Source organism: Pristiophorus japonicus, chromosome 2, assembly GCF_044704955.1.
Source record: "Pristiophorus japonicus isolate sPriJap1 chromosome 2, sPriJap1.hap1, whole genome shotgun sequence".
In the NCBI taxonomy this organism is placed as follows: domain Eukaryota; kingdom Metazoa; phylum Chordata; class Chondrichthyes; family Pristiophoridae; genus Pristiophorus; species Pristiophorus japonicus.
Window position 1 is genome coordinate 245,639,405 of NC_091978.1, and position 15,598 is coordinate 245,655,002.

The 15,598-nt window shown below is 46.6% G+C and overlaps 1 protein-coding gene across 1 annotated transcript in view; it reads right to left on the reverse strand.

Moving 5' to 3' along the window:
- The window catches only part of LOC139245193 (inactive ubiquitin carboxyl-terminal hydrolase 53-like), a 167,579-nt gene that overhangs the window by 74,918 nt on the left and 77,063 nt on the right, over window positions 1–15,598 (reverse strand). The window contains exons 8-9 of the mRNA XM_070871130.1: window positions 12,139–12,288; window positions 6,624–6,786 (exon numbers count right to left, since the gene is read on the reverse strand). Coding sequence (XP_070727231.1) covers window positions 6,624–6,786; window positions 12,139–12,288 — 313 coding nt within the window. The remainder of the gene's footprint in view (window positions 1–6,623; window positions 6,787–12,138; window positions 12,289–15,598) is intronic.

Genomic DNA, 15,598 nt, shown 5'->3' on the forward strand with positions numbered 1-15,598 from the left:
CCTGCCTGCTGCCCATAACCCGTTATAGGTTAAGAAACTATCTATCTGTCTTAAATTTATTTAATGACCCAGCTTCCACAGCTCTATGAGGCAGTGAATTCCACAATTTACAACCCTCAGAAAAGAAATTCCTCCTCATCTCATAGAAACATAGAAAATAGGTGCAGGAGTAGGCCATTCGGCCCTTCGAGCCTGCACCACCATTCAATAAGATCATGGCTGATCATTCCCTCAGTACCCATTTCCTGCTTTCTCTTCATACCCCTTAATTCCTTTAGCTGCAAGAGCCATATCTAACTCCCTCTTGAATATATCCAATGAACTGGCATCAACAACTCTCTGCGGCAGTGAATTCCACAAATTAACAACTCTCTGAGTGAAGAAGTTTCTCCTCATCTCAGTCCTAAAAAGCCTACCCCTTATCCCAAGACTGTGGTCCTGGTTCTGGACTTCCCCATCATCGGGAACATTCTTCCTGCATCTAACCTGTCCAGTCTCGTCAGAATTTATAAGTTTCTATGAGATCCCCTCTCATCCTTCTAAACTCCAATGTATAAAGGCCCAGTTGATCCTGTCTCTCCTCATATGTCAGTCCCGCCATCCCAGGAATCAGTTTGGTGAACCTTCGCTGCACTCCATCAATAGCAAGAACATCCTTCCTCAGATTAGGAGACCAAAACTGAACACAATAGTCCAGGTGAGGCTCAGTTTTAAATGGGCGGCCCCTTATTCTAAGGTTATGCCCCCTAGTTCCAGTCTCCCCCCCCCCCCCCCCCATCCCCATCAGTGGAAACATCCTCTCTGCGTCCATCTCGTCAAGCCCCCTCATAATCTTATACGTCTCGATAAGATCACACCTCATTCTTCTAAATTCAATTAAGTAGAGGCCCAACCTACTCAACCTTTCCTCATAAATCAACCCCCTCATCTCCAGAATCAACCTAGTGAACCTGCTCTGAACTGCCTCCAAAGCAAGGATATCCTTTCTTAAATATGGAAACCAAAATTGTGCACAGTATTCCAGATGTGGCCTTACCAATACCCTGTATAACTGTAGCAAGACTTCCTTGCTTTTATATTGCATCCCCTTTGCAATAAAGGCCAAGATTACATTGGCCTTCCTGATCACTTGCTGTACCTGCATACTAACCTTTTGTGTTTCTACTTATATGTAGCATTACAATCATTCTTGAGTGTACTTTAAGGGTGTTTCAAATCAATGCTTATAATCTGAGGGTAGAGTATCTAGTTTAATTTTTTGGTTCTTTTAAGTAAAACTGAGTAATTTTTGACAGTTTAGAGGACTTAAAGGAATGGGGCCTGCAATTTTTTAGCCAAAACTGCTAACTAATTACATGCTAGAGAATACAGCTGGAAGGTGGTTTATTGAAGCGCATTATGTGGCCAATCAAAAAGGTGGCAGACTCCTGAGGAGGAGACCTTACACCCAAAGCATTTAGTGGGATAAGCGGTCATACCTGGACCTGTCCGATAAAGCATGTGTTAGAAGGCTGCGCTTCCAAAAGGAGGTCATCAATGAAATATGCCAACTAATTAAGGGAGATCTGCAGCCGACCAACACCATCCGGACCACACTTCCCGTTGAGGTTAAGGTGACTGCGGCACTTTCCTTCTATGCATCGGGCTCCTTTCAAGCATCAGCTGGCGACATTTGCTGCATCTCTCAGCACGCTACACATTGTTGCATTCGCCACATGACAGAAGTGCTTTACGCCCGAAGGTTTGACTTTGTAAACTTCCCAATGACCAGGGAGGCACAGAGTGAGAGGGCTTTGAGTTTCTCGAGAGTACCAAACTTCCCTCAGGTCCAGGGTGCAATAGACTGTATGCACATCGCCCTGCGAACACCTTTAGAGGATAAAGAGGTGTTTCGGAACCGAAAGGGATTCCACTCCGAGTGTGCAGCTCGTTGTTGACCACAAGCAAATAAATAATCATGGCAGTAAATGCCAATTTTCCAGGGAGCATTCATGATGCGCACATCTTGTGTGAGAGCACCGTCTCCGACCTTTAAGAGTCAGCCACAAGGTCAATGCTGGATGCTTGGTGACAAAGGATATGGCCTCGCAACTTGACCCCCCCTCCGTAAGCCTCAGACAGATGCCGAGCATCGATACAATAACAGCCAAAAAGCCACACGCAATTTTCATCGAAACGACAATTGGAGTGCTGAAGCAGCGCTTCAGATGCCTGGACCGCTCTGGATATAATATTTAAGTTCTCTTAAGTTCTCAAAGGATCTCTAAACAGGCTGCTTGTAATATCACCCTGAGCAGATTGCAGAGTTCATTGTGGTGTGTTGCATGTTGCACAACTTGGCAATCAGAAGGGGACAGGGAATGCCACAGGGGACTGCAGGACCACCTCAGGACAGAGCGGACGAGGCAGAGGAAGAAGCGGAAGAGGAAGGAGGAAGAGGAAGGAGGAAGAGGAAGAGGAAGAGGAAGAAGAGGAAGAGGAAGAGGAAGAGGAAGAGGAAGAGGAAGAGGAAGAGGAAGAGGAAGAGGAAGAGGAAGAGGAGGAGGGGTCTGGCAATGAACCCATGACATCACCCACCCCTACACCGCAGGAGAAGCCCCGTGGTAGTTACGCTGCAGCAAAACTGTTAAGTTAGCAGCTCATAAATGAATGCTTTGCTTGAACCGGTAAGAGTTCAGTTTAAACCTTAAAATGGCCATTGTTTGCTAGTGCTGTTGGGGAGGGGTTAAACTAATATAGCAGGGGGATGGGAACCTATGCAGGGAGATAGAGGGAAGTAGAATGGGGGCAGAAGCAAAAGATAGAAAGAAGAAAAGTAAAAGTGGAGGGCAGAGAAACCCAAGGCAAAAAGCAAAAAGGGCCACATTACAGCAAAATTCTAAAGGGGCAAAGTGTGTTACAAAGACAAGCCTGAAGGCTCTGTACCTCAATGCGAGAAGTATTCGTAATAGGGTGGACGAATTGATTGCGCAGATAGCAGTTAATGGATATGATGTAATTGGCATCACGGAGACATGGCTCCAGGGTGACCAAGGCTAGGAACTCAACATCCAGGGGTATTCAACATTCAGGAAGGATAGACAGAAAGGAAAAGGAGGTGGGGTGGCTGGTTAAAGAGGAAATTAATGCAACAGTAAGGAAGGACATTGGCTTGGATCATGTGGAATTGGTATGGGTGGAGCTACAGAATACCAAAGGGCAGAAAACGCTAGTGGGAGTTGTGCACAGACCACCAAACAGTAATAGTGAGGTTGGGGACAGCATCAAACAAGAAATTAGGGATGCGTGCAATAAAGGTACAGCAGTAATCATGGGCGACTTTAATCTACATATTGATTGGGCTAACCAAACTGGTAGCAATGCAGTGGAGGAGGATTTCCTGGAGTGTATTAGAGATGGTTTTCTAGACCAATGTCGAGGAACCAACTAGAGGGCTGGCCATCCTAGACTGGGTGATGTGTAATGAGAAAGGGCCAATTAGCAATCTTGTTGTGCGAGGCCCCTTGGGGAAGAGTGACCATAATATGGTAGAATTCTTTATTAAGATGGAGACTGACAGTTAATTCAGAGACTAGGGTCCAGAACTTAAGGAAAGGTAACTTCAATGGTATGAGACGTGAATTGGCTAGAATAGACTGGTGAGTGATACTTAAAGGGTTGACGGTGGATAGGCAATGGCAGACATTTAAAGATCACATGGATCAACAATTGTACATCCCTGTCTGGAGTAAAAATAAAACTGGGAAGGTGGTTCCACCATGGCTAACAAGGGAAATTAAGGATAGTGTTAAATCCAAGGAAGAGGCATATAAATTGGCCAGAAAAAGCAGCAAACTTGAGGATTGGGAGAATTTTATAATACAGCAGAGGAGGACAAAGAGTTTAATTAGGAGGGGGAAAATAGAGTATGAGAGGAAGCTTGCTGGCAACATAAAAACTGACTGCAAGAGCTTCTATAGATATGTGAAGAGAAAAAGATTACTGAAGACAAGCGTAGATCCCTTGCGGTCAGATTCAGGTGAATTTATAATGGGGAACAAAGAAGTGGCGGACCAAATATTTTGGTTCTGTCTTCATGAAGGGAGACACAAATAACCTTCCGGAAATACTAGGGGACCGAGGGTCTAGTGAGAAGGAGGAACTGAAGGAAATCCTTATTAGACGGGAAATTGATGGGATTGAAGGCCGATAAATCCCCGGGGCCTGATAGTCTGCATCCCAGAGTACTTAACGAAGTAGCCCTAGAAATAGAGGATGCAATGGTGATCATTTTCCAACAGTCTATCGACTCTGGATTAGTTCCTATGGACTGGAGGGTAGCTAATGTAACAGCACTTTTTAAGAAAGGAGGGAGAGAGAAAAAATAAAATTATAGACCGGTTAGCCTGACATCAGTAGTGAGGAAAATGTTGGAATCGATTGTTAAAGATAAAATAGCAGCGCATTTGGAAAGCAGTGACATGATCGGTCCAAGTCAGCATGGATTTATGAAAGGGAAATCATGCTTGACAAATCTTCTGGAATTTTTTGAGGATGTAACTGGTAGAGTGGCCAAGGGAGAACCAGTGGATGTGGTGTATTTGGACTTTCAAAAGGCTTTTGACAAGGTCCCGCACAAGAGATTGGTGTGCAAAATTAAAGCACATGGTATTGGGGGTAATGTACTGACGTGGATAGAGAACTGGTTGGCAGACAGGAAGCAGAGAGTCGGGATAAATGGGTCCTTTTCAGAATGGCAGGCAGTGACTAGTGGGGTGCCGCAGGGCTCAGTGCTGGGACCCCAGCTATTTACAATATACATTAATGAATTAGATGAAGTAATTGAGTGCAATATCTTGCAGATGACACTAAGCTGGGTGGTGGTGTGAGCTGTGAGGAGGACACTAAGAGGCTGCAGGGTGACTTGGACAGGTTAGGTGAGTGGGCAAACGCATGGCAGATGCAGTACAATGTGGATAAATGTGAGATTATCCATTTTGGTGGCAAAAACACAAAGGCAGATTATCATCTGAATGGCGGCAGATTAGGAAAAGGGGAGATGCAATGAGACCTGGGTGTCATGGTACATCAGTCATTGAAAGTTAGCATGCAGGCACAGCAGGAGGTGTCGAAGGCAAATGGTATGTTGGCCTTCATAGCTAGGGGATTTGAGTATAGGAGCAGGGAGGTCTTATTGCAGTTGTACAGGGCCTTAGTGAGGCCTCATCTGGAATATTGTGTTCAGTTTTGGTCTCCTAATCTGAGGAAGGACGTTCTTGCTATTGAGGGAGTGCAGCGAAGGTTCACCAGACTGATTCCTGGGATGACAGGACTGACATATGAGGAGAGACTGGATTGACTGGGCCTGTATTCACAGGAGTTTAGAAGGATAAGAGGGGATCTCATAGAAACAAAACATTTTGACGGGACTGGACAGGTTAGATGCAGGAAGAATGTTCCCGATGATGGGGAAGTCCAGAACCAGGGGACATAGTCTAAGGATAAGAGGTAAGCCATTTAAGACTGAGATGAGGAGAAACTTCTTCACTCAGAGTTGTTAACCTGTGGAATTCCCTACCGCAGAGTTGTTGTTGATGCCAGTTCATTGGATATATTCAAGAGGGAGTTAGATATGGCCCTTACGGTTAAAGTGATCAAGGGGTATGGAGAGAAAGCAGGAAAGGGGTACTGATTTGAATGATCAGCCATGATCTTACTGAATGGTGGTGCAGGCTCGAAGGGCCGAATGGTCTACTCCTGCACCTATTTTCTATGTTTCTATGTTTGCAACCCTTGTATTGATTGTTGACCCCTCATTTTGTAAAAGTGAGTGAGACACTGCACAATAATTGTTAAGTTCAATAACATTTTCTAAATTTAGAAAAAAAATTGTCAAATAAAATAAATAATAAATTATTTTTAAATTAAATTTGAAACAAATTTTAATTTTTTTTTTTATAACATTGATAAACGGGGAGGGGGGCTGCGTTTGCCACGACCACCCCAAGTCAATTGGTCCCACCGTGCCTTCATTTCGTGGACCAAGGCAGCTTGGGCATCCATGGTGAACCTCTTCGCCGTCTTCCTCCCTCCTACCTTTGCTTCGGCCTCGATCATCAACTGATCTTCCATTATAATTTTTTTTTTCTAAATAGTAATATTTATTTCTGATAATATAAGGGTGTGTTTTTATTATCGTATGCAATACAATATTTAGCACAGAAGAGCTATAGTATGCAATATAATATTTAGGTTCTCAAGAGATCTCTAAACAGGTTGCTTGTAAGCGATTTCTCCTCTCCTTCTCTACACCTCCCTTCCTCAACTGCACATGCGTGGGCTGACCCCCGAAATGCAGTGATAAAAACCGCGCATGCGCAGTACGGCCGTTGCAACAGAAGCCGGCCTTACACGAGGGATGTATCCTGCTCACTGCTGCCCACTACCGCTACTGCCGAGGGAAAAAAAAGCCGAAACTAGCAGCTTTTGATCTCGGCGGTAATGAAAACTCGTTAAGTTCATACCGCCTGATTACCGCCGAGATACGGGCAGTAATGGTAGGAAATGGAAAGTCTAGCCCTTAGAAACTAAAATAATTTATGGAGTCGTTTTTGTTATATAAAAAAAAAAGATGCAAAACCCACCTGAATCCTCACCATTCATTTTACAGTGAGCAGACTGAAAGACGTGTCTGGGTGCATCCTCTGTATTGACCGGTATACCATAGGGATTAGCATAAAACAACAGCAGGGGTTGGAAGTGACCTCGAATACACTTGGAGACCACATCTTTCCACTTTGATCCAACCTATCAGATGAGCATAGTTTTTTAAAAATTCAACAGTTATATAATCAGATGGATTAAAGGATATACGACGTAATTATAGAATATAGCCTTTAGGTGAAGAGTAAAGGAATAAGATGAATTTATAACTAATACAGAATTCTTTTGCCCCCTATGTTTTTGCATTTTTTCGTTAATAGTTTTCTTCCTTCCTAAATTCTTTAGAATCTTGTGCAAATTGCTAAAATGAGTTGTTGCCCTTTCCCACTGGATTTTCTGAGAACGGAGGAGGGTGGTGGTGGAAGGGGAACTGGTTGGGCCTCTGTTCGAGGAAGAAGCGGAGCACCTTCAGGCCATCCTGGTAGGGGATGGAAGTGTAGAGGGATTGGATGGCCAGTGAAAAGGAGATGGTTGGGGCCAGGAAACTGTTAAGTGGCGGAGGGCATTGGAAGAGTCACGGATGTAGGTGGCAAGAGACTGGACAAGGGGAGAAAAATTGAGAATCGAGAATTCTCTAAATTAAAGGTGTTGTTATGGGAACCCGCATGGGTCCCAGCTATGCCTACCTTTTCGTGGGATATGTGGAGCGTTCTTCGTTCAAGTCCTAATCCGGTACACCTCTTTTTCAGTGATTACTGGATTGGTGCCGTTTCCTGCTCTCGCCACGAACTAGAAAATTTCATTCACTGTGTATCCAATTTCCACCCTTCCCTCACCTTCACATGATCCATCTTCGACTCTTCCTTTCCTCGACTTCTGTGTCTCTATTTCTAGGGATAGTCTATTGACAAACATTCACTATAAGCCCACTGACTGTTCGAGCTACCTGGACTATACTCCCACCCCGCATTCCGCAAGGACTCCATTACATTCTCCCAGTTTCTCTGTCGCAACTGTTCTGACGATGCAACCTTCCATACTAGTGCCTCAGATATGTCTTCTTTTTCCTCAACCGAGGAATCCCCTCCACCATGGTTAATGTGGCCCACGATGGTGTCCTATTTCCCGCACTTCTGCTCTCACCCCTTCCCTTCCCCTCCCCTGCAACCCCCCCCCCACCCCCCCCCCCGCCCAGAACCACGACAGGGCTCCCCTTGTCCTCACCTTTCACCCCACCAGTCTCCACGTTCAACGGATCATCCTCAGTCATTTTCGCCACCTCCAACATGATCCCACCACCAATCACATCTCCCCCTCCCCTCCCCACCCCTCTCAGCATTTCGAAGGGACCGTTCCCTCCTGGTCCACTCCGCAATCACCCCCAGCACCTTCTCCCCTTCCCACGGCACCTTCTCATGCAAGCGCAGGAGATGCAACAACTGCCCCTTTACCTCCTCCTTTCCCACTGTCCAGGGCCCCAAACACTCCTTCCAGGTGAAACAACGATTTACTTGTACTTCTTTCAATTTAGTATACTGTATTCGCTGCTCACGATGTGGGGAGACCAAACGCAGATTGGGTGACCGCTTTGCAGAATATCTTCGTTCAGTCCATAAGCGTGACCCCGAGCTTCTGGTCGCCTGTCACTTTAATTCTCCACTCCACTCCGATCTTTCCATCCTCGGCCTCTAACACTGTTCCAATGAAGCTCAATGCAAGCTTGAGGAACAGCACCTCATCTTTCGTTTAGGCACTTTACAGCCTTCTGGACTCAACAGAGTTCAATAATTTCAGACCATAACCTCTCCCCATATTTTTTTTCCCATTTTTCACTTTTTTTTTTTTTACATCCCTTTTTCTTTCTCTGGTGATGATTCCACCATTCACACCCCATCTAGACTCATCTTTTGTTTCTTAACTTGTTCCATTACCATCTCATTTTTGCCCATCATCCTTTTTGTCTCTTAAATCTCTTCTGCCTTCCACCCCATCACAGACCTTCCCCTTTTGTTCTTTCCTCCCCACCCCCTTTCACTGCCCCTGCACTTCTTTAAGAATCTGTTACATCTCGAACTTTTCCAGTTCTGAGGAAGGGTCACAGACGTGAAACATTAACTCTTTCTCTCCACAGATGCTGCTTGACCTGCTGAGATTTCCAGCATTTTCTCTTTTTATTTCAGATTCCAGCATCCGCAGTATTTTGCTTTTGTATTGGATTTTAGGTGACTGTTTTGCGCAAGGAAAATGCACACCCCACCATCGAATTTCTAGGCTATTTTGCATTTCCAACTTTAGCATACGAGCACATTAAACTGCTGGAGTTAAACTGATGTATGAGAAAAGCATGACACAGCAGATCCATTAATGGAATCAGTAGCTGCACCCTACACCAGCGCTTTTTGCCACTGTGAGGACAGAGCTTTGAAACAACTTGGAATTTCTGACACCCACTGGTGTTTCACATTTTTGCAGATAATGGAAGCATAGCAATCAAGGCTGCACTGCTTGTACATTGTTTGAATACATTTCTCATATGGTCATGTTTTTAATAAATATTAGCTTATATTACATTGCACTGCTCAGTCAGTAAGAGGATATGCTAAAGAACTGCTGAAGTGTACAAGACCCCCAGAAAACAGTTTCTACTTTCTCAATGTATAAATACATTATCAAAAACATACATTTACAAAGACTCTAAAATAGCAGTCCTTTTTACATAGAATTATAGGGGTCAAGTTTTGGCCTGAGTTGCTTCTATTTTTTTGGAGCAACTAGTTTAGAATGGAGTATCTTAGAAATTGCAATTCTCAGCCTTTAGTTTGCTCCAGTTCCAGTGAGTTAGAACAGAACAGATTTTTTTTTCCCCCAAAAGGGGGCGTGTCCGGCCACTTACGCCTGTTTTGCAAGTTTAGGCAGCAAAAACTTACTCCAAAATAACTTAGAATGGAGTAAGTGTAGATTTTTGTACGCTCAGAAAAATCTTGCCTACACTTAGAAAATCAGGCATAGGTTACAAATCAGGCATAGGGAACAGGGGGGGGGGGGGTTTACAAACATTAAACACTTTACTTTTACAAATAAAGAGCCATCATCAATAATAAATGATAAATAAATCAATAAATAAACCAATAAATCAACCCAAATAAATTAATTAAAAAAAATTTTAAATTAAAAAAAAAATCACAATAAATAAAACATTATTTCTACTCACCTACTGCAGCACCAGGGAGAAGGGGGAGGGGGGGGAATAAGAGAAGAGAAGAGAGGGGGCGGAGAGAAGAGAGAAGATGATGGGGGGGGGGAGAAGAGAAGATGATGGGGGGGGGAGAAGAGAAGATGATGGGGGGGGAGAAGAGAAGATGATGGGGGGGGAGAAGAGAAGATGATGGGGGGGAGAAGAGAAGATGATGGGGGGGAGAAGAGAAGATGATGGGGGGGGAGAAGAGAAGATGATGGGGGGGGGAGAAGAGAAGATGATGGGGGGGGGGGAGAAGAGAAGATGATGGGGGGGGAGAAGAGAAGATGATGGGGGGGGAGAAGAGAAGATGATGGGGGGGGAGAAGAGAAGATGATGGGGGGGGAGAAGAGAAGATGATGGGGGGGGAGAAGAGAAGATGATGGGGGGGGAGAAGAGAAGATGATGGGGGGGGAGAAGAGAAGATGATGGGGGGGGAGAAGAGAAGATGATGGGGGGGGAGAAGAGAAGATGATGGGGGGGAGAAGAGAAGATGATGGGGGGGGAGAAGAGAAGATGATGGGGGGGGAGAAGAGAAGATGATGGGGGGGGAGAAGAGAAGATGATGGGGGGGGGGAGAAGAGAAGATGGGGGGGGGAGAAGAGAAGATGGGGGGGGAGAAGAGAAGATGATGGGGGGGGGAGAAGAGAAGATGATGGGGGGGGGAGAAGAGAAGATGATGGGGGGGGGAGAAGAGAAGATGATGGGGGGGGGAGAAGAGAAGATGATGGGGGGGGGAGAAGAGAAGATGGGGGGGGGGAGAAGAGAAGATGGGGGGGGGAGAAGAGAAGATGGGGGGGGGAGAAGAGAAGATGGGGGGGGAGAAGAGAAGATGGGGGGGGAGAAGAGAAGATGGGGGGGGGAGAAGAGAAGATGGGGGGGAGGAAGATGGGGGGGAGAGAAGAGAAGATGGGGGGGGAGGAGAAGAGAAGATGGGGGGGGAGAGAAGAGAAGATGGGGGGGGAGAGAAGAGAAGATGGGGGGGAGAAGAGAAGATGGGGGGGAGAGAAGAGAAGATGGGGGGGAGGAGAAGAGAAGATGGGGGGGAGGAGAAGAGAAGATGGGGGGGAGAGAAGAGAAGATGGGGGGGAGAAGAGAAGATGGGGGGGAGAGAAGAGAAGATGGGGGGGAGAGAAGAGAAGATGGGGGGGAGAGAAGAGAAGATGGGGGGGAGAGAAGAGAAGATGGGGGGGAGAGAAGAGAAGATGGGGGGGAGAGAAGAGAAGATGGGGGGGGGGGGGGAAAGAGAAGACGACAACGAAGAAGCCCCGCCCGCAGCTGATGCCGGGCTGCTGCTGCCGCCGGTGGCGGCGACACTTCGGGCGGGGCCCACCCCAGCGAGAGGCCGGGCGGGCCGGCCTCGCCGCCGAGGTAAGATGCGCAGGCCATGCGGCCGGGGATAGAGGCGACGTCCCTTCGGCCTGGGATAGGGTCGCCGCCCCGGAGACAGGACGCCGGCAGCTACTGCGTACATGCGCAGCTGCCGGCACGGTTTTCGGCGCAGGTCTGTAGCTCCGCCCCCAGCAGCTCCTGCTGCGCCGTGCCGAGGTGGAATTGGGCCTGCAGCTATCTGAGAATTGCGAGGTAAGTATTCGGCGCTATTTTTGTTGTATAAATTAGGCGGGCCTCTCCGATGTGCACCGTTCTAGCGGGCGGCTGAAACTTGACCCCATAGAATGTACAGCACAGAACAGACCATTTGGCACAACTGGTCCACACTGGCATTTATGCTCCACACAACCTCTTCCCACCCCTCTTCATCTTACCCTATCAGCATAACCTTCTATTCCTTTCTCACTCATGTGTTTATCCAGTTTCCCCTTAAATGCATCTATGCTACTAACCTCAACTATTCTTTGTGGTAGCGAGTTCCACGTTTGACCCACTCTCAGGGTAAAGAAGTCTCTCCTGAATTCCCTATTAGACATAAGTAACTATCTTATATTTATGGTCTTCCCCGACAAGTGGAAACATCTTCAAGTCTACCCTATCAAACCCTTTCATAACCTTAAAGGCTTTTGGGGCAGCGTTGATGGGCCAGCTGGTCTTTTCCTACCCATCAATTTTGTACAATCTATCAGGTCACCCCTCAGCCTTCGCTTTTCTAGAAAAAAAGATCAGCCTGTTCAATCTTTCCAGGTAGATATAACCTTGTTCCTCAAACCTTGTAAATTTCTCCAGTGCCCCGATTCACTATTTATAATATGGAGACTAGAACTGTGCAAAGTACACATTTTATGCGTTACTGATTTAAAGCTCACCTCTTTAACAGTAGCATCATCAAAGAACATCCACTTAGAGCTTTTGGTATGAAAGGCAAAGGTGCAATAGTGTCTGCTGGAATAGCATACCATTCCAACAAGGATCAACTCACTTCTCTTCGCCCCTTCATCAGTTGCTCTGAAGAAAAGCTTTAAAAAAAAAGGCACATTACCAATTTAAGCTGTCTCATTACACATAACTTAAAATGTAACTACAGATCACAATTTAATTGATAAATTCTTATGCTTCACTCTTAAAAAGGGATATTACTGTGGGGCAGAGGACTTTGCAGAACCTTTAATATAAAGCAATTTCCTGCTTCCTACCCCCAAGTTACATATTCTGGGGCAAACACATCGCACCAGTAAGAGATTTATGTTTTTAAACTTGAGGTTTCAGCTTTCTTAACCTGTGCAAGAGTGCTGTGTAGAGTCCAGTGCTATGTTACTACTGCTTAAACATTATGTTTTCTTCCAACAATGTACTGTCCTTACAAATGGCAATTCTTCACATCTTTTATCTTATTTCTATGGGCCTAATCCAAATATTCCTTTAACCAGGAAAACTTGAACATAGAATTTTGTGTGTTTTATTATGTACATTGAGCCTGTCATCCTACTAAAATTGAGATACAGAGGATGCGGAATAGGTCTAATTGCACTCTGAGCTGAAAACAACTTGCTCACTCATGACCAAACAACTGAATTAAGAATATAAAACAACCTAACCCCTCTTAATACAATTTATATGAGATATGTTTCTCAATACTATCAATTAAAAATAGAAAAACAAGGTTAGCATTAAGTGTTGGAAAATAATACTTTCTTGGGGAGATGGTTAGACTTGTGCTTGGGCCTTCAATCCTCCATCCACACAACTACTAATCTCAGTGCACGGTCATGTGAAGATTAAATCAGACCAGGCATTTTTCATTGAAAGGAAGGTGAAGAATGAGTGTAGAGAGAAGGTAGGAGATCGATCACTTGAAAATTCAAGTCGAGAGACCCCCAGACAAGGCAGCCAAGTGAGTAAAGAGAGTTTGGTTTTAACTGGGGTTCAATGTGAATTGGAGTTTAGCAGTGAAGTGTAGTTGGCTTCGATGGAGTCGAGGACACTCCCCTCGACCCCCGGACCTGGGAGGGAACACCACCACCGGCGGCCGAGGATAAAGAAGAGCAGCCCAGTCCCAGCCAGCACAGGGAGCAGCTCAGAGAGGGGGACAAAAGCGAAGAGGGCGACTACATTCGATGTCACTGGAGCCCAGGGAGCAGTTTGGTGAGGTGTTGTGAAGCGAGTCGGGCCCAGGAGGGGATGGAGGTCGGGGCACAGGAAGAGATGGAGGTTGTCGGGACCCAGAGCGGGAGGAGATGTCGTCAGGGCCCAGAGCGGAGGTCGGATGCCTCGGAGCGGCGAGGTTGAGGCCAAGGAGTGGCCCAGGAAAGGAACAGCTTGGGCCAACAATGAGGTGCCACGAGGGCTACACTGTGAATCTCAAGGAGAGTGTTCCTGTGGAAAGGAGGGAGGACGACAGTAGGAGTATGCACGTGTGTATGAACTAGGCCCACACAGCGGAGCCTGGTCTCCAGTCGTCTCGGATCTCCTTGCCACTGGACCGACCAAGACCTTGCTCTGTCAAGCCCGTGTGGTAGCTGGTGTGCAACGGCCACCCGACGTTAAAAGAATTCACACACAGGCACCTTTCACACTTTTAAGATGAAGTTCAGGACCTGGAATGTCAGGACCCTCATGGACAATCCCAACAGCAACAGACCGGAATGCCGCACAGCTATCGTTGCCCGGCATCTCAGGCGCTCCGACAGACATTGCTGCCCTAAGTGAGACACGGTAGGCAGGGGAAGGCCAGCTCAAAGAAGAAGTTGGTAGCTACACCTTCTTCTGGAAAGACAAACCAAAAGTAGAACGCCGCTTCCATGGGGGTGGCTTCGCCGTAAAAAAAACAAGCTTGTGGACTGTCTCAGAGACTCCCTTTGTGGAAGTTACTGGAAGCTACAGACGAGACCAAAGAGGAATTCTACTCCAGCCTCGAACAATCTCTGTCCCGAGTCTCAATGGGCAACAAGCTGATCCTCCTTGGCGACTTCAATGCCCGAGTTGGAAAGGACACTGACCTCTGGGAAGGTGTGATCGGCAGATGGGGTAGGGAAAACCAACTCCAAAGGCACCCTCCTCCTGACTAAATACTTAGAACACGGCCGCGTCATAAATAATACCCTGTTCCGTCAGAAAAACAAATATAAGACTTCATCTTATAACACCCTAACTCCAAGAACTGGCATCTGTTAGACTACGTCATCGTCCGAGTGAGGGACCCCAAAGACGTGTGCATCATCCGCGCCATGACAGGAGCGGACGACTGCTGGATGGACCACCGCCTAATTCGTTCTGTCACCACCATCAACACTGCCTCAAAACAGCAACGGCAACAGAAACAATGCCACAGGAAAATAAATGCTGGAACACTCACAGATCCTGCTAAGAAAAAGCCCTATTCAGCCAGTGCCTCGCCACCAACCTGACTCCTCTCAGTGACCCGGAGTCCACAGTGCCTGGTCTGCCCTTAAAGCTTCCATAATTAGCACCTGCGAAGAGACGCCAAGTCACTTGACCAGGAAACACCAAGACTAGTTCGACGAGAATGACCAGGAGATCCATGAGCTAATATGCTGCAAGCACAAGGCATTCTTGGACTGGAAACAGCAACACAACTCGAAGGCAAGAAAGCAGCTCTACAGACGTCTGAAGGCCGAAGTACACCAGAAAACCCGCATCCTAATGAACAGATGGTGGGTGGAGAAAGCACAAGAAATTCAGGTCCTCTACCAACCTGTCCCAGCCACACAGCACTGCCACCCAGTTATCAATATCCACAAGGCTTTGGACAAATGTGGACCATTTTCCATAGCTTGGGAGCCTACTATCAAACAAGGGCAGACATAGACGACGAGGTTCAACACTGCCTGAGGAAGTGTGTTTGAAGACCAGGACCTCAAACCCAGCATCAAGCTCATGATCTACAGAGTAGTAGTGATACTCGCCCTCCTGTATGGCTCAGAGACATGGACTATGTACAGCAGACACCTCAAAACACAGAAGTACCACCAACGTTGCCTGTGCAGAATCTTGCAAATCCATTGGCAGGATAGGCGCACCAACTTTAGTGTTTTCACTCAGGCCAACATCTCCAGCATCGAAGCATCGACCACGCTCGATCAGCTCCGTTGGACGGGCCACATCGTCCACATGCCCGACACGAGATTCTCAAAACAAACGCTCTACTCGGAGCTCCGACACGGCAAGCGAGCCCCAGGTGGACAGAGGAAACGCTTCAAGGAAAACCCTGAAAGCCTCCTTGAAAAAGTGCAACATCCCCATCAACACCTGGGAATCCCTGGCCCAAGACCACTCAAAGTGGAGGAAAAGCATCCGGAAAGGCGCTGA